Source organism: Pseudorca crassidens, chromosome 3 (assembly GCF_039906515.1).
Source record: "Pseudorca crassidens isolate mPseCra1 chromosome 3, mPseCra1.hap1, whole genome shotgun sequence".
Lineage (NCBI taxonomy): Eukaryota > Metazoa > Chordata > Mammalia > Artiodactyla > Delphinidae > Pseudorca > Pseudorca crassidens.
Genome location: NC_090298.1, coordinates 142,522,531 through 142,547,309, shown reverse-complemented (window position 1 = coordinate 142,547,309; position 24,779 = coordinate 142,522,531). Strand labels below are relative to the sequence as shown.

Sequence of the window (24,779 nt, the reverse complement as noted above, 5' to 3'; positions counted from 1 at the left end):
CCTGACTTGCCAGGCTTTTATAAGGGTTAAAACGCATAACGTCGGACCCCGAAACTGAGTACTAAGTCATACCCATTATCATTATCATCAGCAACATGATTTTAAAATTACCCAAGTTCCCACTATATGGAAAAAAAAAAGCCATTGTGTTTTTTTTCTAGTTTTTTTCTATATTCATAATTTTTCTCTTTTTTGCATATGTTTATAAATCTATATCCTACCTTTTTTTTTAAATTTATTTTATTTTTTTATTTTTGCCTGTGCTGGGTCTTCGTTTCTCTGCGAGGGCTTTCTCTAGTTGCAGCAAGCGGGGGCCACTCTTCATCGCGGTGCGCGGGCCTCTCACATCGCGGCCTCTCTTGTTGCAGAGCACAGGCTCCAGACGCGCAGGCTCAGTAGTTGTGGCTCACGGGCCTAGTTGCTCCGCGGCATGTGGGATCCTCCCAGACCAGGGCTCGAACCCCTGTCCCCTGCATTGGCAGGCAGATTCTCAACCACTGCACCACCAGGGAAGCCCCCTGGCAGGAGTTCTTTAGACCCAACCAAGTTGTCAGTTACTTGCCGCGCAGTCTTAATTTGGATGTTTGGTGGTCGTCTGGGTGGATCTTTTCAAGTCCAAAGAGATAGAGCAATAGGAGAATGAGAAAGACTGAGGGGGAAAGCCTTGGCCTCAGTGCGCTTCTTCACGGCCAGAGAACTGGTCTCTGCCAGGTCCTGCAGGCGACGTCAGCTGCCCCTTAACGGGCTGCTTGAATCTCCATGGCTCAGGGTAAGTCCCAGCCACCCTTCAGAGGGGAGCCATAGCCCAATAGGCGGATCGAGATTATGGCCTTGGAGGCCCCGCATTGGGTGCCAGGAAAGATGTTGCAGGAAAGAGAGTGGGGTACGAGAGGATGGTCACATCCCAAGTCATGTCTGCGTCCCTGGGATGGCCACCCAGTGTGTGTTCTTGGCTTTGTGCAGGCAAGAATTTAAGAGCAAGACGTAGTAAAGTGAAAGAAGGTTTATTCAGGGAGATACACGCTCCATAGACAGAGTGTGGGCCATCTTGGAAGGCAAGAGGCCTCCTACCTTTTCGACCTCGTAGTTTACCACATCTCAACTATATTAAAGAACAAATCTTTTTAAAAGACTAATTATATAGTGTTGCCAGACCCAGGTTCGGCTGCTTGCCGCTCAGAAGCCAATAATTCAAGAGGCAAGTGTCAGTAGAAAGGAAAGGTGCTTTAATCATAAAAGCTGGCGGTCTGGGGAGATGGTGGACTTGTGTCCAGAGACCAGCTCTGATGACTCTGCTCAGCCATGACAGTTTTTAAAGGGAAGAAAATGGAGGGGGAAGAATCTCAGCGAATCATCGAGGCAGGAGGTTGGATTCTGCATCATTCTCCGTTGCGTTGAGTGCAGACTGGCTGACTCTCTTCACGTGTTATCTTGCCCACATGATCTGCCTGCGGGATTGCTTAGGGAGATTCGTTGCAGGTAGAGAGCTAGTCATTTTTTTAACTGCTTACTTCTTCATTCTTCTTTTTATCTAGGAAAAGAATCAACAGGTTAGACAAGGCATGGTGTGCATTCAGGACAGCACAAGTCAGGAGTTAGGCTAATCGCCTAGTGATCTCATCCCTGTCATTAGGTTCTTTTAAGATTAGAGGGGAACAGAAATGGGCAAACAGGAAAGGGGCAAATGAGTTGCTTTCAATAACAAAATGTCCACAGTTTTTCTGGACAGTTTTTCTTCATCCTTAATACATATGCACATATAAAACATTCAAGTACATTTTTAAAGTATAAAGCAAGCACTAACAGTGGTCAACAAGAGATGTTTTTTCTCATACATTTTAGTATTTTCTGAAAGTTTTAGAATAAGTATGTTTTACTGTACAATGGACAAAAGCAGATTAACGCAAGTGAATTTGTAATGCTAAAAAATTCCACTGAGTGCATATATCTTTTTTTAATTAACGGTGAACATTTATGTTGTTTTCCTTGGGAAGTGGCGTGACCACAGGTTGTTTTCCAATACCATCAGGGTCTAAGAGTGTCATCACCATACCTCCTTGCTGGCAAAAGTGGTTTTTAAGGCTTTTAATAAGATGCGAGGTAAAAAGCGTATCTCAGTGTTGGGTTTTGATGGTGCCTTTCTTTGATATTTAGTGACAGTTTTCTGAGAGGAACAGGATACTCGTTTTCTGGGCACGTGAAGCATTTTTCAAACAGGACTCTGTTGTCCCAGTCACGGGGGTGGGTGGGGCTCCTCTCTCTCCTCTCTCCAGGTTCTAATTCCCACCTCTGCCCGTGGAATGACCCTGTCTGTCGTTTCTCCCTTCTCCCAGTTCCATGTCTGTGACAAGCTTGGAGGCCGAGCTGCAAGCCAGGATCCGAGAGACCCATCCTGAATTACGGCGCGTGTACTTTAACAAGGGATTATAAAGTAGGGAAAGAAACATCTTCAGAGGATCCTACCAACCACAAGTGTGGTGTAGCCAAGTTGGTAAGGAATATCCTGGTTCTGGTCGACAGGTGACAGATACCTTTTAACGATCCACGTTAGCCTTTTAGAGTCAAGCTGCTACTTCTAGCACAGCACCTGGGGTGGCCTCCCCTTACATTTGAATCATGGTACAATTTACAGAAACACCCTTCCTGTAGCTTTTATAGTCACTGTTTTTTCAAAGACAATATCCCAACCCTCACCCAGAGTTTTCAAAAGCACCGCTAGGCATAGAGTAGATGTTCAGTATATTGACTGTCAGTCAATGAAAAGGAAATCTGTTTAAAATACTGAATTTTTATCCTACTCTTGTTTCAAATCAAGGAGAGCTCAGTAGTGAGTTGAGAAAACACAAAAGCTCTGAAGCTAAACTGTAAAAGAAAATGACTCGTAAATATTAAGGACAGTTTACTTTCCTGCCCAGTTCGGGCTGGAGGCGACCCGAAGTAGATGATGAGTTCTTTGCATTTGTAGGATAAAAGCTCCTTCATACACCTCCCGGAAGTCAGAGTGATAGACAATTGTGAAAGGTCCCTGCTGTCAACAGCTGTATGCTTTCGTATTGCTGGTGGATTTCTTCGGTTGAGTTTGAAATTTATTCTATTTTACATTCTTATGAAGATATCAATCTTACCTTGCACTTGTTGACTTTATATTCAATCATTTAAATCAACTAATCAAATAACGGAAATGCACAAATGTCAAATTTTGGAAGTATATTCGAAACCAACGCTGTATGACTGGGTTGAATCTGGCGTGTTTGATTTTTTTTTTTTTTTAGAAGCGAGAGAACATTTCCCTCTGCCTACATGTCTTTTCTTGTCATCCTCGTAGATCTCTTTGGCGTTCAGAAAGATACGGAAATAATGTGTATGTGAATCAATGACTCAATGAATTTTACTTGAATGTTGTATATTACATTCCACCCTGTTTGAAAATAATGAACCCATGGACCACTGTTTACATCATCTGTAGTATCTTCACATATAATATATTTAATGTTAATAGATTATGTTTCAATTCTGTAGAGGTTCAAAGGCATACGTGAGGTGGTCATTTCACTGAGTATAGACCACTCGATTCGATCTGTAATTCAGAATGTAGAAACTAGTTTGGGCAAATTTTTCCTGACACTGTGACCAGACTGAATTTCCTCATAAAGAAAAAATGGTGTGCCTCGTGTCTGTGTTTCTCTTTTCTCTGAAACGATGAATGGACCTGAAGGTTTTGGGCCACTCTGAGCCTTCCTTTATATACTGCCGGAATATTCTCATTTAGATTTCCTGTCTTAAGCCATTTGAAGCAAAAGAGCTTCCCCATGACATTCTGGCCTTGGATGTCTTTTGTGGCCATAGATGCTTCTCTTTAAAAATGGGTAAAAGCAGGAAATTCAAGGCAGAGCTCCACGAGGTGCTTAAAGGGCACTTTTAACAAGAAACTAAAGCCCTTGAGGCCTACCCCACTCGCCCCAGCTAATCTCAGAATGCTTACCCCCAGTCAGGTGGCAGCTCCATGTCCAAATCTTAACCTTCGTTGAAAAATTAATGAGTGCCTGGTTGGAAGATTGACAAACTGACCAAAATTTTAATACACACCAGGATGAGATGGCCAAAGGATCATTACAAAAGGGATAATGAGCCTGGAGATGTGTCTTTTTAAACATCATCTGTTGAAGCTTCTGACTCTTGATGCTTTTATAGAGAACTATGAATTGTATAGTTGAATCATGGTTTATATAAAGGAACAAAATGAACCAAGATTGGCGATCTTTGCTGATCTCTTAGGAATACCTCTTCTGGAGAAAAGTTCACATGAAGTGCAATATGCTTGTAAAGGTAAATAGTTATTAATATTTCTAGCAACATGATATAAAGAATTATGACTGTAAGTATTAAACGACTGGCAGCTTTTTTTCAGTATTAGCACAGTGTCTGGCCAGTGTTGGAGTCGATGTATTATTTCAGTTCAACTGGATGAAATGTTAAATAAACTCAGAATGAAAAAAAATTCTCTCTTTTATTTGTATGTAAAGGATGATGCAGTTTTTATGTTATACTCAATGGTACCTTTCATTCTAACTTAATATCTGGGTACCATCAGTAACTCCTGATGAAGAGATATTTTTGTATTATGCCTTTAGCAGGAAATATATTTCTAGTCCTGGCTACCAGTTTTCCACCTTCTTGAACACCATAGAGGCTCCCACCCCCACCCCCCGGCAGCCCCACACAGCGTAATTCCAGGTACGTTCATTATGACACAGGGGGAATCAGATTCTGCCTTAGACCCTGATGACTGACACCCTTACACATGTGGTCAGGTCAATTTGCTTTTATATTGTTTGTCAGATTCTAATGTGGAACTAGCGTTTACCATAGTTCACAGAGAAAATCTAAATTCAGCCCAGGATTGGGGAGTGCCTTATTAAGAGACGTAAAAAAGAACTGAGCATTTTACCCACCGTGGTCACGTCTCTGCTCTGTGTTGCTACAGGACCTCTGTTTATCACTTAAATTATTGAAATATATTCAAGAGCTTGGGCCTAGGAGTCAGAGCCGGTACAATCTTGGTTGTACCCACTTTTAAAATAAACATATCTGGGCTGGTGACATTCTCTGTGACCTTCAGTTTTATTAGTTTAGATTGTTTGGAGAGAATAATTGAATCTACCTCATAGAGTTGTTGTAAACAAGATAATTCCAGCACAGCGGTTGACGTAGTGCCTGGCACAGAGTAACCATTCAGTGGATGATTGCCAATCGTCTACAGATGCTGGACGTGCATTCAAAATGCCAGTATATCAATCCACCGGTAAGATTTCAGAATCTTGGCGGCTTCCCCAGAGATAACCCACAACTTCACTAAAAGTAGCAGATTGAAGTGGCCACGGGGAGACACTTGAATCCATCCTTTTAAAACATCCAACAGTTAAGGTTTTGCCTAAATGAGACAGAGGTAGGAAAGTCTCTGCTCACAGATGAGAAGGCTGGGGCTTCAAGTAGTACAAGTTCAAGGCTGCTCCTGGTCGCTTGAAAACTATAGTGGCAGCCAAGGTCTGACACCTGAATCTACAGCCCTGTCCAAAAGTAAACGACTGGAACAGTCCAATAACATTAGTTTTTCAAATTGGTGTATTCTTGTGTATTCAGAATTTCACTAAAAGCCAAAGAAAGGTCAGGTTACATCTGTTAGTGATGTTAGAAAGTATCAAACTCTAGATATTCAAAGTATGGTCCATAGCCCAGCAACATCCAAGTTTGTTAGAAATGCAAGTTCTTGGGCCCCAGCCCAGACCTGCTGAGCCAGCATCTGCCAGATAACAGGAGCCCTGAGATCCCCGTATGCATCGCAGCTGGAGAAGTTCTGGCTGTGCCACATCTCTGACGCTCCCAGGGACCCAAGCTTCACTGAGTCAGTTTCAGATCAACTTCTAATACTCTGTGAATTTGCGTATTTACCCCTCACCAGATTCCAAGGAGGCTTCCAGCTTCAATGTTGACGTTCTTAGGGACGTAGGGTCAACAAGCTTACGAGGGCAGGGATTTCCGTTTTGTCCACGGCCGTAGCTCCATCACCTAGAACAACTGGCACCAGCGACGGGTCCCCATATGGTCATCGGGTTCATCCTGGGCTCTTTCTGGGAATCTGAAGAAGGGTCTTCACATTTCCGATTTCCAGTTGTGGAAAGGAAGCCACTTGGCATCACGGAGAGGTCATCACCAAGATGTGGAAAGAACAGGGAATCTGAGGGTTTCTGGGACCAGAGCTGGCCATGAATGTTATCCTTGGGAACCGAGAGGCAAAATGAACATCCAATTGTACCCATTGTTTTGGAGCCAGCCCAACCGTCACGGATGACACCACTGCCCCTGTAGCTTTTGGAGACGAAGGAGCACTTGGGACAATACACATAGGGGCTTGTTGAACCCTCAAGGAGACCACGATATGCCCAGTTTTAAAGAGAAGGAATTTGAGGCTCAGAGATGTGGGCTGATTTGTCTAATGTCATGCAGTGGCCCAACTGCTATCTCAGTCCAGGCCTGTCAGACTCCAGTGTCTTCTGCTGTACTTCACAGCTTCTCCATCAATAGGAATAATTAGAATTAGCTTCGGTACAGCATTTTACAATCTTCAACGTGTTTTTATTTCTGCATACATTACTCCTTGTAATACCCCCAACAGTTCCTCTGAGCATCATCTCCATTTAAAAAGTGGGGAAACAGTCTTGAAGAAGTGAAATCACTTACCACCAACCTAACTTGGGGGATTCAAAGGATTATAAAAGATGTATTCACGTTCCCACACACACACCCACAAACAAAAGGTTTATGGAACATACGGAATTCCAGTAAGGACCCAACCAAGGTCACAGGCAGATCAGCAAGGTCATTTCCAGATAGGATCCCCTATTAGAGTAATAGGAACAATGGTTTTCAAAGTGTGGTCCCTGGTCCAGCAGCATCAGCATCACTGGGAGCTAGAAATGCATGTTCTCAGGCCCTCTCGTACTGAATCAAAAACTCGAAGGTGGGACCCGACCAACTTCTAACAAGCCCTCTGAGTGACTCTGACACAGTCCATTCAAACTTGAGAACCACTGCGTGGTTGTTAGGATGAATGCTAGAGTCGCGTTCAGCTCCGTTCTATGAACTGAGGCAGGCTAATCTCTCTAAACCTGTTTCCTCATCTGTAAAATGATGTTAATGCCACTTCCGTCCTTGGGTTATTGGGAGGATTCAATGAGAATTAATAAATGGACAGCACTTAGCCTGGCACAGGGCACACTCAACGCATTGTAGCTAAATTTATGCGATCCCCAGGGCCAGAAGTTTGACAACACTGTTGGTGATCCTACAGGGAAACAGGCACTCTCATGACTGCTGGTAGACATCGAAATTGCTGCAGTGTTCCTGCAAGACAGTTTGGGTGTATCTCTCAAAACTTATAAAAGCACATACCCTCCTTAAAGCAATTTCACGTCTAAGAATTAATCGCACAGATGGATACACTCGGGTTCACAGGAGACCTGTCTACTCCTGGGAGGGAACCATATGAATGGAATGGTCGGGGGAAGTGAAGGAAGGGGGAGGTTGGAGAATATTTCCAGAAGATGGTGAGAAACTGCCAGGTAGGAAAAAAAAAAGTGTACACTATTGTGGGTAATCCCAAGTATAAGAATAAATTTTCCCTTGGGAAAAAGAATTTAATTTCTGAATTGGATTTTTGCAAGATAGAAGGATAAATAACAGTTGATTTTCACAAATATAAGCTAATTGGGAAGAAAGGCTATCTCTGGATGGTGGGATTTTAAGTGATTTTAAAATTTTCTCCTTTATGCTTTTCTAGTTTTACAGATTTACTTCTGTTTCTGAACTCAGGACATATTAAATGCTACTTAAAAAAAAAAACCCTGTAGGTTATAGTCCCAATTTTATAATAATATATGCACTGATATGTATAAAAAGACATATTAGAGGAATATATACCACAATGGTTAACAGTTGGTATCTCTGGATTTACAGGTAATCTTTATTTTCTTTACAGCTTTCTGTTTCTCAGATTTTCTGGAATGTACCTGTATTGGTTCTAAAATCAGAAACACGTCAAGTTCAGGCCGTTGAGTGACCCCCAGCTCAGGCTTGGAAGCGGGTGCCTCTCAGCTCCCAAGCCTTGGGATTACCGAGCCAATCATTGACCCTCCCCTTGATTCCATCTCTCTCCTGGAAATGATGGAAACAGTATCTACCTTATAGACAGGCCTGAACCTGAGGTTTTGGAGCTCCAGGCCGGAGAGATCCGCAGCGCCGAGAGACGCCGCCAGGGAGCAGCATTGCCTGCAACATCGCGCGGCTGGAGCCCACCGATCCCCAGAGCTGCCGGCAGGTGGCGCAAGGCAACAGACTGCGGCTCTCGAAAGTGCATCTCTGGATTTCCAAGGCCAGGTCGGGAAGATGGTGCAGGAAGCCAGGAGAAGGACATGATCTCTCCAGCTTCAGGAAGCTGGAAAGATGCCAACAAGCAGGAATGGGGCTTATTGTACAGGGCACCTGACTCCCGGTAGGAGGGGGGCAGTGCGGGACACAGAACAATTGTAGACCAGACCCAACCCCTGCCCTCAGAGCCATCAGTGCTGCGACACAGGCCAATCACACCTGAAGCTGGCTCAGGGAAAGGGAGCTGGGAATCAGTGAGGGCTTTAAAGAGTGGCATCTCAACTGATACCGGGAAGAGGAGTAGAAATTTCTCACTGGGAGGAGAAAAGGGGCAAGAAGAAAACTAGGGCTTCTCCGTACCGGAATGGGCTTCCCTTTCCATGGAAAGATCTGGAAACCAGGGAGAGTGTGGCTGAATGGTGTGTGCAAAGGAGGGAACTTTGGGGAAGATGCCACCAGGATCTCAGGGTCGTGAGAGCCCTTCAGTGCCCAGGGAAGGAGTGCGGGCTTCATCCTGAAAGCAGGGACTCCTTCTGGAGGCTTTTGTCCCGGGGAGGAACAACAGTCAGATCCTAACTCTGTCACTTGCTGTTTTTGTCATATGGGACCAGCCAGTTCCCCTCTCCGATCCTCAGTGTACTCAGCTGTAAAATGGAGACAATAAAACCTACATTACAGTCTTGCTGTGAAGCTTAAAATGGGTAAATGGAGAACCTGAAGTCGTGACTTTCCTTTCCTTGTCCTTTTATTTCTCTGCAATAAACCAAATGGAAAAGACAGACAAGCAGGCCATTTCCAGCATGTCACAGTGTTGGTTTGGCAAGTGTGACGTTTCCAGGGGCCAGGAAATCGATTCATCATGTGTGATTGCAATCAAGAACAAGTTCTTTCCTCGTATTCTCATTTATGATGAAAATGTATTTTAATCATGTGCAATCTCCAAGAAAAATGGTAGCAGGAGAGAACAAGGTTTTTAATAACGCAAAGCTAAAAATAGAGACGAAGATGACGATGCTATTGAAATTCCAAAGGATGCCACCTCCTGATACAAACCCTGAATAATAATTTCGGTCCAGAACTAGGAGTGGGGTTGCTGGGAACCCTGTTCCCCAGGGGAGCGGCCTCAGGTGCAGCCGGGTGGCTTACCCGCTGGATGGCTGACATAGGAAAGAAGCAGAAAGTTTTCTTCCAACGGCCTTCTCACTGGGCAGGGTGAGTCACATCGGCAAATCTAGTGCGGATGACCCGATGAGGAGGAAAAGGATGCTGTCACCGAAAGAGAAGCTGGGACTGGATTCCACTCCTGCAGTGCACCTCCAGCTTCCCAGGGCTCCTTTGCAAGGCAAAATCTGGACAATGGGGAAACAAAAGAAAACAAAGCAAAGGACTCCCAAGTAGAGGCTGACAGTAAAAATAATGGAGAGAGGGAGAGAAGGCTGGACAGAAAAGCTGCCTGGACCAGGTGTAGACAGCACTCTCAAGTCTGGGAGTTGAGAGCCGGGAAGACAGGGTTTGGGGGGAGGGGACACAAAGAGGCAGCAATGGGCAGCCCCCATCCTTGATGCTGGGCATTAAGAAGGCACCCCCGTTTGGGTGTAGGGTAGGGTTTCTCCCCCCTTGGCTTCACTCCAGAATCACCTGAAGAGCCTTTCACAAGTCTTATTGCTCAGGTCCCATCCAAACCAATCACATCCCAATATTCGGAGGTGGCCTGGGAATCGGCATTTTAGGCTCCCCAGGGCTCAGGTTCTAAGTGCAGCCAGGGTTGAGAACTGTTGTTCTCGAGATCAAAGAGTACGTTAAAGTGATTCCACGGCTTTGGAGGTGCCGGGGAGCGGGGGCAGTGGTTAGTGCTCTGCCGTGGTGGGGACGGGACGTCCCGCAGTGAACCAGGAGTGTGGACACTAGGAGTGTGGACCTGTGTTATCATTTATTTGCACTCGACCACTGTCGAACCTCCATTACAGACAGCGATGGCTAACAGGCACTGAGCAATTATTTTACCCTATTGCAGCCTCATTTACTGTCACAACAGCCTGTCAAGTAACTGCGACTCTAGTTGCTCCCACTTCACACATGAAACTGCATTTCAGGGACTTGCCAGAGATAGCCAGCTCACGCGTGGCAGAGGTAGGCAGAACGCCCTTGGCCTATGTGTCCTGCCCAGACCCTCCCCTTAGCCTGCCATCCATCGCGGGTGGGGGGGGCGGGGGGAGTAGTGTCGAGCCAGCCTCTGACCCCAGGGTAAGCACAACCAAGGCTCCATTCCCACAGGCCTGGGAGAAGAATTCTGGAACATCGCCAGAGGCAAACAACAGATGTGCCCAGGACCGCAGTGGCTTGTTAGTTCTGGACAATGTGGCTCTGGAAGGATTCCAGTGTGGGTGGAGTTTGCAATGTGAAAGATGAAGCTTCTGGAGCCCTGCAGCGTGCTCTCTTCTGGGCGCGCGGCTGCTTCCTGCCTCCTTTCCCATCCAGGCTCCCTCAGGCTCCGCCTCACACTCCTGCTTCTCCAGCCTTCTTTTCTGCCTCAACCTCTCTGACCTAAGAAGCCCCACCAAAATAATACACGCTCATAAGAATAAACTAAGATGACGCAGAAGTGTATAAAGAGATGGCTTCCTTCTTCTCCTTTCCTAATCTCAACCCCAAGGCTACCTTCTCCGGGGGTAAAGGCTGTGGACTTTGATCTCCGTTCATCTGGCCACTGCATATGTATGCGCTCACCTGTAAGTGTATTTGGTTTGACTTTATACAAATGAAATATACATATTCTACTACAATCTCACTTTTCCCCATAAAATTTTTTATTTTTTAGGTAATATTTATAGATCTTCCTCATTCTTGTTAAGAGCTTCATAGAATTCTGAAACGTGAATTCCTATAATTTATTAATCATTCCTCTATTGACGGGCATTTCTGTTATTTCCACAATTTTGCTACTACAAAAAAATTTCTGTTGTGAATATCCTTGTGCAAAGCTTTATATTCTTACGCTGTTGTTTCTTTAAGAGAAGTTCCTAGAAGGGAGATTAGTTAGGTCCTAGGATGTGAGCATTTAAAATTTTGTTGATGATGATGAAAGCTAACAGTATTTAGCCTTTATTTTGATGTGCCAGGTCTGATAAGCGCAATTTATTCACTATCCCATTTGAGCCTCTCATCAACTCTGTAAGATAAATTCTCTTATTAGCCTCACTTTTCACACAATAAATTGAGGCCTAGAGAGGTTGAAACCCTTGCCCCAAACCACCCAGGGAGTAAATGGACTGTCCTCCAAAAAGGTATTTCACTCTAGCAACAGGGCCCACACCCTCCCCAGGATAGGATATAGTTGTCTTTGTAAGAACTAAATATCTAAAGGTCACTTTTTAAAAATTTACTTCTCATCCCTTGGGGTAAATCTTTTGAACCTCCACTGTTACCATTCTCTTTTGGACCACTGTCTCCCCTACTTGGACCAGAGCCTCCACTGGCTCCTGCTGCCAGGCTTCCCTCTTTCAGCCCATCCTCCACATTTGCCTGAGCAGGCACACCCTCCCCTGAAGCCATTTGACAAAGTCCTGGCTCCTCCGTCTGACATGTGAGAGCCTCCATGACTTCCTCCCTGCCAGACTATGCAAATGAATATCCTCTCTCTGGCCCTCCTGTACTTTTCCCGTTGGCTTTTGCAAACCATGTCCATGTACTTTCACATCTCCAGGCCTGTGCACATGCCATTTCCTCTTCCTGGAAAGCTTTCTTATCTTTGATATGCCTGGTGAACTCCTACTCATCCTTCAAAGCCCAGTTAAAATGGCCCCTCTTGAGACCAGGGTAAAACCAACAAGAACACCAAAATATTAATATTGAAGTGAGACTGATATTTATTTCTGTTTTATACTTTTTTGTGCTTTCTAAATGTTTCGACATGAGTAACTATTTCATAACTAGAAAAAAATAAAATAACTTTAATCTTTGAGCATTTTTCAGTTGAAATGTCTTAGTCTGTGCTCTCTAAAGTAGTGCTTTAGGGCCCTGACCTAGATAATTCTAAATTACTCTCTGAGAGGAAACTTGGCCTTGCCTCTTTGTTCATATTTGGGTCCAAGTAGGTGTCTTTTTCCTCTGAGAGAATTTCCAGGTGCCTGGCACATAGGTGACACTCAATAAGCGGCTACTAAATACATTAGTTAATTAACTAACTAACAAAAAAGTCAAGCCCACACACACACCTTGGCTGACTTCTAAAGCATAAGCTTCTCATGCATTCAAAAGAAGATTCCTTCCTGGGTTCCTCTCCCCCAGACACAAGGACAGACATGCCCTCAAGGAAGTCCCTACATGTGATTGCTTCTGGGTCCCTCTGGGTCTTCGGCAGCTAAGAGAGCAGACGTTACATATTTGGCTCAGCGTTGGACCACTGTCTCATTCCCCAAAGCTGGGAGGCACAGTTTAAGAGCAGAGGGATTGGGACTTCCCTGGTGGCGCAGTGGTTAAGAATCTACCTGCCAATGCAGGGGACACGGGTTCGAGCCCTGGTCTGGGAAGATCCCACATGCCACAGAGCAACTAAGCCCGTGCGCCACTACTGAGCCTGCACTCTAGTGTCCGTGAGCCACAACTACTGAGCCCACATGCCACAACTACTGAAGCCCACACACCTAGAGCCCGTGATCCACAACAAGAGAAGCCACACACTGCAACGAAGGATAGCCTCCGCTCCCGCAACTAGGGAAAGCCTGCATGCAGCAATGAAGACCCAACTCAGCCAAAAAAAAATAAAGTAAAAAATAATAAAATAAATACATTTATTTAAAAAAAAAAAAAGAGCAGAGGGATGGAGAAGAGGGTCATGGGTACTCAGGTCTGGCTATTTCTGTCCAATGCAGATTCTTCTAAAAACAACCTTTGCTCTAGAACTTGATGCTGCCTTGGCTGAACTTCAGAGCTGCGCCACCGTCTGAAACTTTCCCTGCCTCTTCCCCCTTTTATCTTTCATGGGCGTTATGCCCATTAACCTCGTGGCTCTGCTAATTTTTACCGAGCCTTTAGCACACATCAGGCACTGATGTTCTCTGTGCACTGCCATTTAGTCCCCACAGGAATCCTCGGCTGTAGGAAATGATATCATCCCCCTTTTTTTTTTTTTTTTTTTTTTGCAGTACACAGGCCTCTCACTGTTGTGGCCTCTCCCGTTGTGGAGCACAGGCTCCGGACGCACAGGCTCAGTGGCCATGGCTCACGGGCCCAGCCGTTCCACGGCATGTGGGATCTTCCCGGACCGGGGCGCGAACCCGTGTCCCCTGCATCGGCAGGCAGACTCTCAACCACTGCGCCACCAGGGAAGCCCTCCCCCTTTTATAGATGAGGAAACCGAGGAGTGGAAAGATTATGTGGCTCCCCTGGGGGGCCAAAGCCAATGGGAGGAGGAGCCAGGCTTGGACTCGGAGAGGGTGTCTGCATCCCTCCCAAAGGGAGGATGCCGAGCAGCTTTCCAGCATTCTCATTGCTCCGCCCTCTCACCTGGATGTTTTCCAGACTCTCATTAACTCCAGATTTTTTATTTTTTATTTATTTATTTTTTTGATGGTACGCAGGCCTCTCACTGATGTGGCCTCTCCCGTTGCGGAGCACAGGCTCCGGAAGCGCAGGCTCAGCAGCCATGGCTCACGGGCCTAGCCGTTCCGCGGCACGTGGGATCTTCCCAGACCGGGGCACGAACCCGTGTCCCCTGCATCGGCAGGCGGACTCTCAACCACTGCGCCACCAGGGAAGCCCTTAACTCCAGATTTTTAAAAATACACTTTCCTTCTTGGAATTTGACCAATTAGGAAATGACGTTTACTGGTAATCTGGTCATAAATTCCTTAGCAAGAGCTGAAATGAAAGGCTTCTCCTTGGTAAAGTTGCATCAGAAGTCCCACCTTGGACACATGAGTCAGAATGTGGGAAGGAGAGCGCTCGGTGCGCACAGAGTGGAGGAGGATCTGCCTCGGTCTCCCCATGGTTGGCAACCCTCAAAGGCCAAAGACCCAAGCTCGGGAGATGCTGTAGGTTAGAGGAAGAGCGGGGTTGGCTGACCCCTTGCATCAGAAATGCACCTCCAACCTACACTGTTGGTGGGAATGTAAATTGGTGCAGCCAATGTGGAAAACAGCATGGAGGGTTCTCAAACAACTAAAAATAGAACTACCGTATGACCCAGCAGTTCCACTCCTGGGCATATATCCGGAATAAACAAAAACTCTAATTCAAAAAGATACAGGCACCGCAGTGTTCATAGCAGCACTATTTACAATTGCCAAGATATGGAAGCAACCTAAGTGCCCATCAACAAGTGAATGGATAAGGAAGATGTGGTGTATACTACAATAGAATACTACTCAGCCATAAAAAAGAATGACATTTTGCCATTTGCAGCAACATGGATGGACTTGGAGTGTATTGTGCAAGTGAAATAAATCAGGCAGAGAAAGACAAATACTGTAAGATCTCACTTATATGTGGAATCTAAAAAATACAACAAACTAGTGAATACAACAGAAAAGAAGCAGACTCACAAAAAAAGAAGGAAGGTGGGAGGGAGGGAAGGAAGGAAGGAGGGAAGGGAGGGAGGGAGGGAGGGAGGGAAGGAGGGAAGGAGGGAAAGGAGGGAGGGAGGGAGGGAGGGAGGGAAGGGAAGGAAGGAGGGGGGAGGGAGGGAAGGAGGGGGGAGGGAGGGAAGGAGGGAAGGGAGGGAAGGAGGGAAGGAGGAAAGGAAGGAAAGAAGGAAGGGAGGGAGGGAAGGAAGGAAAGAAGGAAGGGAGGGAGGGAGGGAGGGAGGGAAGGAAGGAAAGAAATGTGCCTCAAAGAATGACACGGGTGGCTCCCAGTGTGGTAGCTGTCCCACCACAGACGTGATGCATTAGCTGCCCCTCTTGTTCCAGGAGGCCCACCTCCTTCCCAAGAGTCAAGCAGACAGAGAATGGCTGAGAGAACTTAACTCCTTTGTGCCTCTAGTAATATCATCAAAACACACTGATGGCCTCTTCCCAGGGCTCGACTGAGCTCTTCTATGGCTCAGAACCCCACTTTCATCAATATCTCATGACCCAGATCTCTAGAGCCTAGATATTCTTCCCCCATCCCCTTGGAGGTGGTCTCTAAAGTCCCCACTGAAGGAGGCTCTTCACATCAAATCAGTGGATTAGACAGAGAACAGAATCAACCAGTGCAACCTTGGCTTCTGGCCCAGGATCTCTGTCCTGGAAAATTACTAAGTCACTGTGTGAACTTGCATAAATCACTTCCCTCTTGAGCTTTGGTTTTTCGCATTTGTAAAATAGGGCTAATAATAGGACCTGCCTCATGGGGTTTTCAGGAGGATCACGTTCAATGATGCTTATGGAGGGCTAAGCACAGCACCCGCACACAGCCAGCACTTAAGTGTTAGGTGCTATCTTGATCCGCTAGGGCTGCTGTAACAAAGATACTATAGACTGGGTGGCTTATAAACGATGGAAATTTAGTTCTCACAGTTCTGGGGGCTGAGGAGTGGAAAGCAGGGTGCTGGCTTATTCAGCGTCTAGTGGGGACTGGCTTCCTTATTGAGGGCCATCTCCTCACTATAACCTCTCAGGGTGGAAGGGACGAGCTGGCTGTCCAGCGTCTCTTTTATAAGAGAACTTATCCCAACCAGGAGGGTTCCGCCCTCAAGGCCTAATCTCCTCCCAAAGGTCCCACCTCCTAATACCATCACCTTGGGGATTAATTTCAAATATGAATTTGGGGGATTGGGGGCACAAACGTTCAGACTACAGCAGTTACCATCTCATCTGGGGTTCATCAAAGAGTAGAATTTGGGCTCCTGTTTTTTTTATGAGGTGCTGCCAGGAAGCACAGGGGGGACCAGGGAGGAGTGTGACAGAAGCCAAGCCAGTACTGGGTGTTGTTTTGAGCAGGTTCCTGCTGGGGGCACCTGGGGCTCAGGCCCTCGTGCAAGACTCTGAGAAACAGTGTGGAATCATGTCAGTATCATCCTCCCGGAGGATGGGAAGGAGGCTGGGACGTTTACCCCGACTCTCACCCCCATGACGTAGGGGTCTGCCCTGGGAGGCAGTGACCAGCCCCACTGCGCATCTGGGCACAGCTGCATGAGGAGAGAAGCCCTTGGCAGAGAAGAGAGATGGAGAAGCTCGGGGAGGGAGGTGCTCAGCTTTCGGGTCAACCCCGGAGGGCCAGGGGCATGTGCAGCGGGGTTTCAATCACTTCTGTTACAGTTGCCATTATTATTACTAGTAACAACAGGTATGCATAGTAGGGTATTTTTTTCTTTCACTACCCACTTAAATATAACAGACTGCTATGACCAACTCAGTCTGATTTTCCTTGTCCTCTGTGATGCTTGGATTTCAATAAATACTCGAATAGCCTCCAGGGTCCATGCAAAGGAAAGAAGGGAAGCGACCAGTTACGGAGGGCTTCTGTGTGCCAGGGACCATGCTAAGCACCCAATCTTCACACAACTTGTGCACTTGGGGATTCATAGCCCCATTTTGCAGGAAACAAAAATGAGGCCTAGAGAGGTTATGTATCTTGTCCCAGATCTCACAGCTTGTAAGAGATTCAAATATTCAAAGTAAGACCGGCATTGCAGACGTAGAGAATGGACTTGAGGACACAGGAGGGGGAAGGGGTAAGCTGGGACGAAGTGAGAGAGTGGCATGGACATATATACACTACCAAACATAAAATAGATAGCTAGTGGGAAGCAGCCGCATAGCACAGGGGGATCAGCTCGGTGCTTTGTGACCACTTACAGGAGTGGGATAGGGAGGGTGTGAGGGAGGGAGATGCAAGAGGGAAGAGATATGGGGATATATGTATATGTATAGCTGATTCACTTTGTTATACAGCAGAAACAAACACAACATTGTGAAGCAATTATACTCCAATAAAGATGTTTAAAAAAGAAAGATTCTGGCATCGATCATCCCAACCACTGCTGAGTTAAACTAAAAACGGCTCCATTCTATGAAGTGACCCAGAGATCTAGTGAGTGAGTAGGACAGAGCAAGGTACTCAAAGTCAGGTGCCTAGAGGGCTGAGTTACTGACCTTAAAAACACTTCCCAAGGAGTGTCCAAAACACTTTTGGACACCCAAGGAGTGTCCAAAACACTCCTGCAGGATTTCTCTTCTATTCTCAGGGAAGCCAGGAGATCATTTGCACATTGAGAAGAGAATGGTCCCGCATTCAGGTTGACTGGGTGTCCTTGGTAATAGCGCCCCTTTCCAAATCATCCTGGTTTGGACAATATATTGTCCCCCTCGACAAAATGCTAGTTACCAAAGAGCTTCCTGGGGATAATTTTATTTTATCTTCCCCACAACCTTGAGAGAGCAAAGAGAGACCCAGAGAGGAAAGATAATGTGCACCAGGCCACACAGCAAGCCCCTGGCATATCTGAGACTGTCACCCAGATGCCCAACCCCAAAGCCCATGTTCTTTCTGCTCCATCATCCTGCATTTTTCTTAGATTGGTATCCATTCATTTGTTCGTTTATTCTTTCATTCTTTCTTTCTTTTTCTTTGGAGCACATGATGCCAGTCCTCATGTTTGGCTCTGTTTCCAGAAGCTCAGGGTCCAGGACACAAAACCCAGGCTTGCATCCCTGCCCTAGAGCCCATGAGATTCTGTGCACTGCACATGGAGCCAACTCTGTGATTCTGCCTGTGGGTTTCAATCCTGGCTTTGGCGCTAACGAGCTGAGTGACTCCACCTGGGTAAGCCTTGGGCCCCCCAACCCCATCTGCAAAATCAGATAATCCAAACCAGTGCCCACCTCATGCAGCTGTTGGGAGGAGGAAAGGAGGGACTGGATGGAGAGAGAGGGCTTGGCACTGTGCCTGGCACACAGGAAGTGCTCAGGAAAAAAAATGTGAGCCATTATTTCCTCTATCGGGCAGGAAACACCACCCAGATCTCAACCTGGATGATGGAGTCTCTAGGAAACCAGAGAACTGGGGTTTTGTTTTTGTCTTTAGCCCATGGCCAGGAACAGTCATTCAAAATTTATCTTCCCCCAGGGAACATGGACAACTTTCCAAAGAAACAACTGGGACTATGGAGAGGAGAGTTATTTGGCTTCTGAGGAAAGGGGACTTGAGAAATGTGGGTCCTTTATTTAAGCATCTGTGCTCTGTTTATCCTAAGACAGTCTCCATTTAATCACACAGAAAGGCAGAATCCAAGGGGGAGTATTTGCATAATAAAAGAGGTGACTGAATTCAAACGTGTACAGTCTCTACCTTTCAGAGGCTGCAATCCTTTTGTTCTCCATTCTAATCATTTCTAGCAGTTTTTTCAAAGGCTAAAGCTTGTGTCACAGGGAGATACCAATTCAGGAGGGGAAAAAAATGGTCATAAAAGGGGTTAATTTGAATCGTGGGCAGAAAGCCTTTTTTCTTTCTCTCTCTCTCTCTGTTATTTTTTTTTTTTTTTTTTTTTTTATTTATTTATTTATTTTTTTGCTGTGAGGGGCCCTGACCCAGACGGGGACAGCAGTGACTGACAGCAGCAGAAGGAAAAGGAACTGATTTCCTGGTTCCTTTTTCCTTTCTTCTTCTTCTTACCCAGCAGGGGGTGAGGGAAGGGTATTTCTTCAAAGTGGAATTTTAAAACGTTCTGAATTCACATCCTTTTTTTAAAAAAAAACAACAAAACAAGATGTAAAACTGCTTGATAAATGCAAACAAAACACTGGGAAATGTACTTGAGTTGCAACATTATGACCAGTTGGAGAGGCAGAAAGGCACTACTTGAGGACCTACCATATTCTTAATCTTCTCAAAGTCTTTGATGTGTTTATATTATTTTCATTTTACAGATGAGGAAATGAGGTGTAGGTGTTTCAAGAAAGTCCCAGGAAAGTGCTTGAGGAAGGGACTGAATCTCATTGTTTTTCCTACAAAGAAAGCAATATAGAAAAAAAAACAAAAACAGATCTCTGCCTCCCCCAAAAAAGAACACATGAACAAAGAAAGAAGGGGGGTGGGGATTGACTCCTTAGCTATTATAAAGAGAAAAAAATATAAAGAAAATATAAGCAGATAGATTCTGAAACACACACTGAGCGTCAGAAATACAGCAAGAAAAATAGAGGCTATGTGGAAACAGACCTCTGGAGGCCAGCGGGGTAATATGTCCTGAGTAAGGAAGTGAAGCCACCTGGTGGGGACCTTGGCACCGTAGACCGCACGTGTCCTGTCTAAAAGGGCACAGTCAAGGATGGAAGAGATAGTGGCAGTGTAGTTGCCTCCTCTTACACACATGCACAGAATAACTAGGAGAGCAAAAGAAAAGTAGCCACAGACAACATATTTAATAAAACCAGGGGACCAAGGATCCCAGAATACAGGAGGCTGCAGTGACACCGCTGATGGCAACAAGGTCACCTGGGTCGCAGCTGTGTGGGAGCAGATAGAGGGAAAACAAAGACTTCCAGACGTCCTAAGAGCCAGGCACTGCAGAGACTGACAGCAGTGAGTCCTTGAGAGGTGGACGTGTTACAGCGGGCATGTAGCTACATATGAGCAGAGAAACGGCGGGGCGGGGGGCACCAGCCAGGTGGCAGGAAACCACACATCTTGTGAACAGCGGGGGTCTATGGGCAGACAAAGAAAAGCAGGAACCTCCAGACTGACAGGAAACCACACATTTGGGGGTGATAAGTGCCCTAGAGACAGACTAAGAAAGGTGGGAAAAGGCAGGAATCTCCAGTGTCCAAATGTAACATTTTGCTCATTATGCTGTCATTACAATAAAATTAGCCTTGCAGCTAAAAGTACCCATCATGCACCCATGCCATGATACTATCAATCAAAGCTAAATAAGGAGTATTTGCATAATAAAAGAGGCGATTGAATCGTGGGCAGAAAGCCTTCCCTTCCCTCTAGGGAAGGTGGAGCTGGGATGAAAGTCAGGGAATTTGACCCCCAAACCTCTTCCTCCGCAATGACTATTCTGCCCCTTCATTTGTACGCCCCTTATAACCGGCTTGCCAAAGAAACTCAGGGCAGCAGCTGCTCGCTTGTCTGCCTGCTGTCCCTCTGAGAATGTATTCTTGCTTAAATAGATCCTTACTTTACTTTCTTGATCTCCCCGTCTCATTTCTGAATTCTTTCTGTGATGAGACAAGAACCTCACTTTCACCGGAAACAGTCTGGAGTACACAGAACTGGGAGAGGCCTACAAGGCTCTGCTTTGCAGGTGGCTGCACAGGGACAGAAGGGGTCTGGGTGCTGAGATAACCTGGGACCTCGAAGCTCTCCAAAATGCTCAGGAAAGAGACAGAGTCACTCATGGGGGAAACTGCTGAGAATAGTACGCAATACAACCAGGGTAGAAAGTTTGTGAGTAAAAGTGAAAAAAGGTTTAATTATCTGTGAGGGAAGTGACCAGAAGATACAGAGCTCTGAAAATAAAAAGGGAGCTGGGGGCTTCCCTGGTGGCGCGGTGGATGAAAGTCCGCCTGCTGATGCAGGGGACACGGGTTCGTGCCCCGGTCCGGGAAGATCCCACATGCCGCTGAGCGGCTGGGCCCGTAAGCCATGGCTACTGAGCCTGCGCGTCCGGAGCCTGTGCTCCACAACGGGAGAGGCCACAACAGTGAGAGGCCCGCGTACCGCAAAAATAAATAAATAAATAAATAAAAATAAAAAGGGAGCTGGCTGTACTGAAAGATAATACTTTTTAATACTTTGTGGAAGCAACAGCAAAGAGAGAGAAAAGTGTGGAGTGACAAAGAGAAACAGTACCAGACACATGTTAAAGGCAGCAAGACAGATTTTATTCAGATCAGGGCAGTAGGGCAGAAACCCAGGTACAAACTGAGCTCAACTCTGACTGGGACAAAGGTGACTGAAGTTTTTAAAGGGAGAACAGAAAGGGGCTATGAGGATATGGAAAATCACAGAAGGGAGTTCAATGAAGAATTACTGAAAATAGTTTGAGCATGTGGGTTGGGACAAGGTACATTTTGTGGTTTGGCTGTATTATGTTTTTTTGAGTGCCAACTACAAATGAGCACTTGCCATCTACCTCTATAAGGATTAAATCATGAGCTGCTGCAGGCCCTGTCCTTCAACACCCCCGAAAGGAGATCAGGGTGGAGATCAGGAATGAGGCACTCTGTGCTCTGGGAAAAAACTGGCAGAACAGGTCTTCAGATAGTTAAATATTTTCAGGAGAAGATTTTATGAGCCAATTCTTGCATCTCCTTTTATCTAGAAAAGCACTAAAATCCTTCATGGTGACGTCTGCTCCTTGTGACTAGCAGCAACTTTCTGCAAAATATATATGCTTGATTGCATGTACTCCCCCCTCACCAAAATCACATATATACTGGCCTTGCCCCCAACCTCTTTGGAGCAGTTTCTCAGAGCTATCTGAAATGCTGTCTCCAGGGCTATAGTCCTCATTTTGCCCCAGATACAACTTAACTCACAGCTCTCACATTGTGCAATTTTTTTCAGTCGACATGAACAAAGATTCAGCACAGTGGCCTAGGATCGCCTGTTGAGACGTGGCCTAGTGCAGGTGGAAGCCAGGCTAAGACTTAGCCAAGTCTCTTACCATGGTGTGGGCAAATCCTCTGTGCTATAGGGGAGTCCATGGTTCGCAGTAGCTGGGAGAGATGGCCCACCCCATCTCCTGCACAGTGTAGAAAAAAATCTCATACTTTAGTGGAAAATTATGCATATTCTATAGCACACCCTTTGCCTTATTAGACTGATTCTGTGGGAGTCCTTTTACAACTTTGTAAGTAGTTTGTAACTGATGGACACGTGGATTCTGTCCTGTCTTATACCCATCGACACAAGTGCAAAATGTTTGTCTTCATTTGCAATTCATTTCAACACTCCTTTACTCCACATACATTAGTGCTTTTCTGAGTTTTTCTTTGAATGGGTTATAACATCCACCTGGTTCCCTTGTTGATTAACAAATAGATTAAAATTTTTAACGTGTGTTCATATTTACATCTGCATGAGAGTCATGATATTACCTGTTTCTGAAAATCATCTTTTAACATCAGAACTTCCTCCAAAATGTATGAAAACCCATCCTGCTTAAATATGAGTAAACAGAGGAAGATTGTGGTCAAAGAATAAGAAAAACCAGACAATTATCAGAGTAATATATCTATGAAAAGCAATAACACATTAGAAATATGTAGCCCCAGGGAGAGGAAAACTATTACCTAATATTTCAAAATGAGCTAGAAAACTGAAAAAAAAAATAGCAGTTAAGAAAGAATGGTATAAAACAGAATTAGACAATCCCAAGAATGAATTAGAGATAAAATTAATAGGCACAATAGAAAATTACCGTTAGAGAAGTATAGAGTGAAAAGAGAAAAAAAAAGAAAAACAATGAAAGAGAAATGAGGAAGTTAAAAGAAAAGATTTGTGACTTCCCTGGTGGCACAGTGGTTAAGAATCTGCCTGCCACTAGTCCCCTCCACCAGGAAACCTACACAACCCACTGAACCAACCTTAGCCACTGGGACAGACACAAAAAACAATGGGAACTACGAACCTGCAGCCTGTGAAAAGGAGACCCCCAAACACAGTAAGTTAAGTAAAATGAGAAGACAGAGAAACACACAGCAGATGAAGGAGCAAGGCAAAAACCCACCAGACCTAACAAATGAAGAGGAAATAGGCAGTCTACCTGAAAAAGAATTCAGAATAATGATAGCAAAGATGATCCAGAATCCTGGAAATAGAATGGAGAAAATATAAGAAACGTTTAACAAGGACGTAGAAGAACTAAAGAGCAAACAAACAGTGATGAACAACACAATAAATAAAATTAAAAATTCTCTAGAAGGGATCAATAGCAGAATAACTGAGGCAGAAGAACGGATAAGTGACCTGGAAGATAAAATAGTGAAAATAACTACTGCAGAGCAGAATAAAGAAAAAAGAATGAAAAGAATTGAAGACAGTCTCAGAGACTGCTGGGACAACATTAACCACAACAACATTCGAATTACAGGGTTCCCAGAAGAAGAAGAGGAAAAGAAAGGGACTGAGAAAATATTTGAAGAGATTATAGTTGAAAACTTCCCTAATATGGGAAAGGAAATAGTTCATCAAGTCCAGGAAGCACAGAGAGGCCCATACAGGATAAATCCAAGAAGAAACACTCGAAGACACATATTAATCAAACTGTCAAAAATTAAATACAAAGAAAACATATTAAAAGCAGCAAGGGAAAAGAAAAAGAAAAAACACACAAGGGAATCCCCGTAAGGTTAACAGCTGATCTTTCAGCAGAAACTGTGCAAGCCAGAAGGGAGTGCCTGGACATATTTAAAGTAATGAAGGAGAAAAACCTACAACCAAGATTATTCTACCCAGTAAGGATCTCATTCAGATTTGATGGAAAAATTAAAACCTTTACAGACAAGCAAAAGCTAAGAAAATTCAGCACCACCAAACCAGCTTTACAACAAATGCTAAAGGAACTTCTCTAGGCAGGAAACACAAGTGAAGGAAAAGACCTACAATAACAAACCCAAACAATCAAGAAAATGGTAATAGGAACATACATATCAATAATTACTTTAAATGTAAATGGATTAAATGCTCCAACCAAAAGACATAGACTTGCTGAATGGATACGAAAACAAGACCCATATATATGCTGTATACAAGAGACAAACTTCAGACCTAGGGACACATACAGACTGAAAGTGAGGGGATGGAAAAAGATATTCCATGCAAATGGAAATCAAAAGAAAGCTGATTCTCATATCAGACAAAATAAACTTTAAAGCGCAGACTATTACAAGGGACAAAGAAGGACACTACATAATGATCAAGGGATCAATCCAGGAAGAAGATATAACAATTGTCAATATTTATACACCCAACATGGGAGCACCTCAATACATAAGGCAAATGCTAACAGCCATAAAAGGGGAAATTAGCAGTAACACATTAATAGTAGGGGACTTTAACACCCCACTTTCAACAATAGAAAGATCATCCAAAATGAAAATAAATAAGGAAACACAAGCTTTAAATGACACATTAAACAAGATGGACTTAATTGATATTTAGGACATTCCATCCAAAAACAACAGAATACACTTTATTCTCAAGTGCTCATGGAAGATTCTCCAGGATAGATCATATCTTGGGTCACAAATCAAGCCTTGGTAAATCTCATAAAATTGAAATCATATCAAGTATCTTTTCTGACCACAACACTATGAGACTAGATACCAATTACAGGAAAAAATCCATAAAAACTACAAACACATGGAGGCTAAATAATACATTACTTAATAACCAAGAGATCACTGAAGAAATCAAAGAGG

General features: G+C 44.8%; 1 protein-coding gene and 1 long non-coding RNA gene across 6 annotated transcripts in view; one reads left to right on the top strand and one right to left on the bottom strand.

The window, feature by feature from the left end:
* Nucleotides 1-3,666, top strand: part of SFXN1 (sideroflexin 1) — a 46,928-nt gene extending 43,262 nt beyond the window's left edge. For all 4 annotated transcript variants that reach the window (XM_067732811.1, XM_067732808.1, XM_067732813.1 and 1 more), the window contains one exon: nt 2,334-3,666. In XM_067732811.1, coding sequence (XP_067588912.1) covers nt 2,334-2,430 — 97 coding nt within the window. In that variant the 3' untranslated portion in view covers nt 2,431-3,666. The remainder of the gene's footprint in view (nt 1-2,333) is intronic.
* Nucleotides 818-24,779, bottom strand: part of LOC137222082 (uncharacterized) — a 55,431-nt gene continuing 31,469 nt past the window's right edge. The window contains exons 2-3 of one of the 2 annotated variants that reach the window (XR_010942302.1): nt 9,571-9,773; nt 818-1,531 (exon numbers count right to left, since the gene is read on the bottom strand). This is a non-coding gene — a long non-coding RNA (uncharacterized lncRNA). Of the gene's footprint in view, nt 1,532-8,357; nt 8,492-9,570; nt 9,774-24,779 lie in introns of those variants that run through there. The other variant, XR_010942301.1, reaches the window with a different exon arrangement.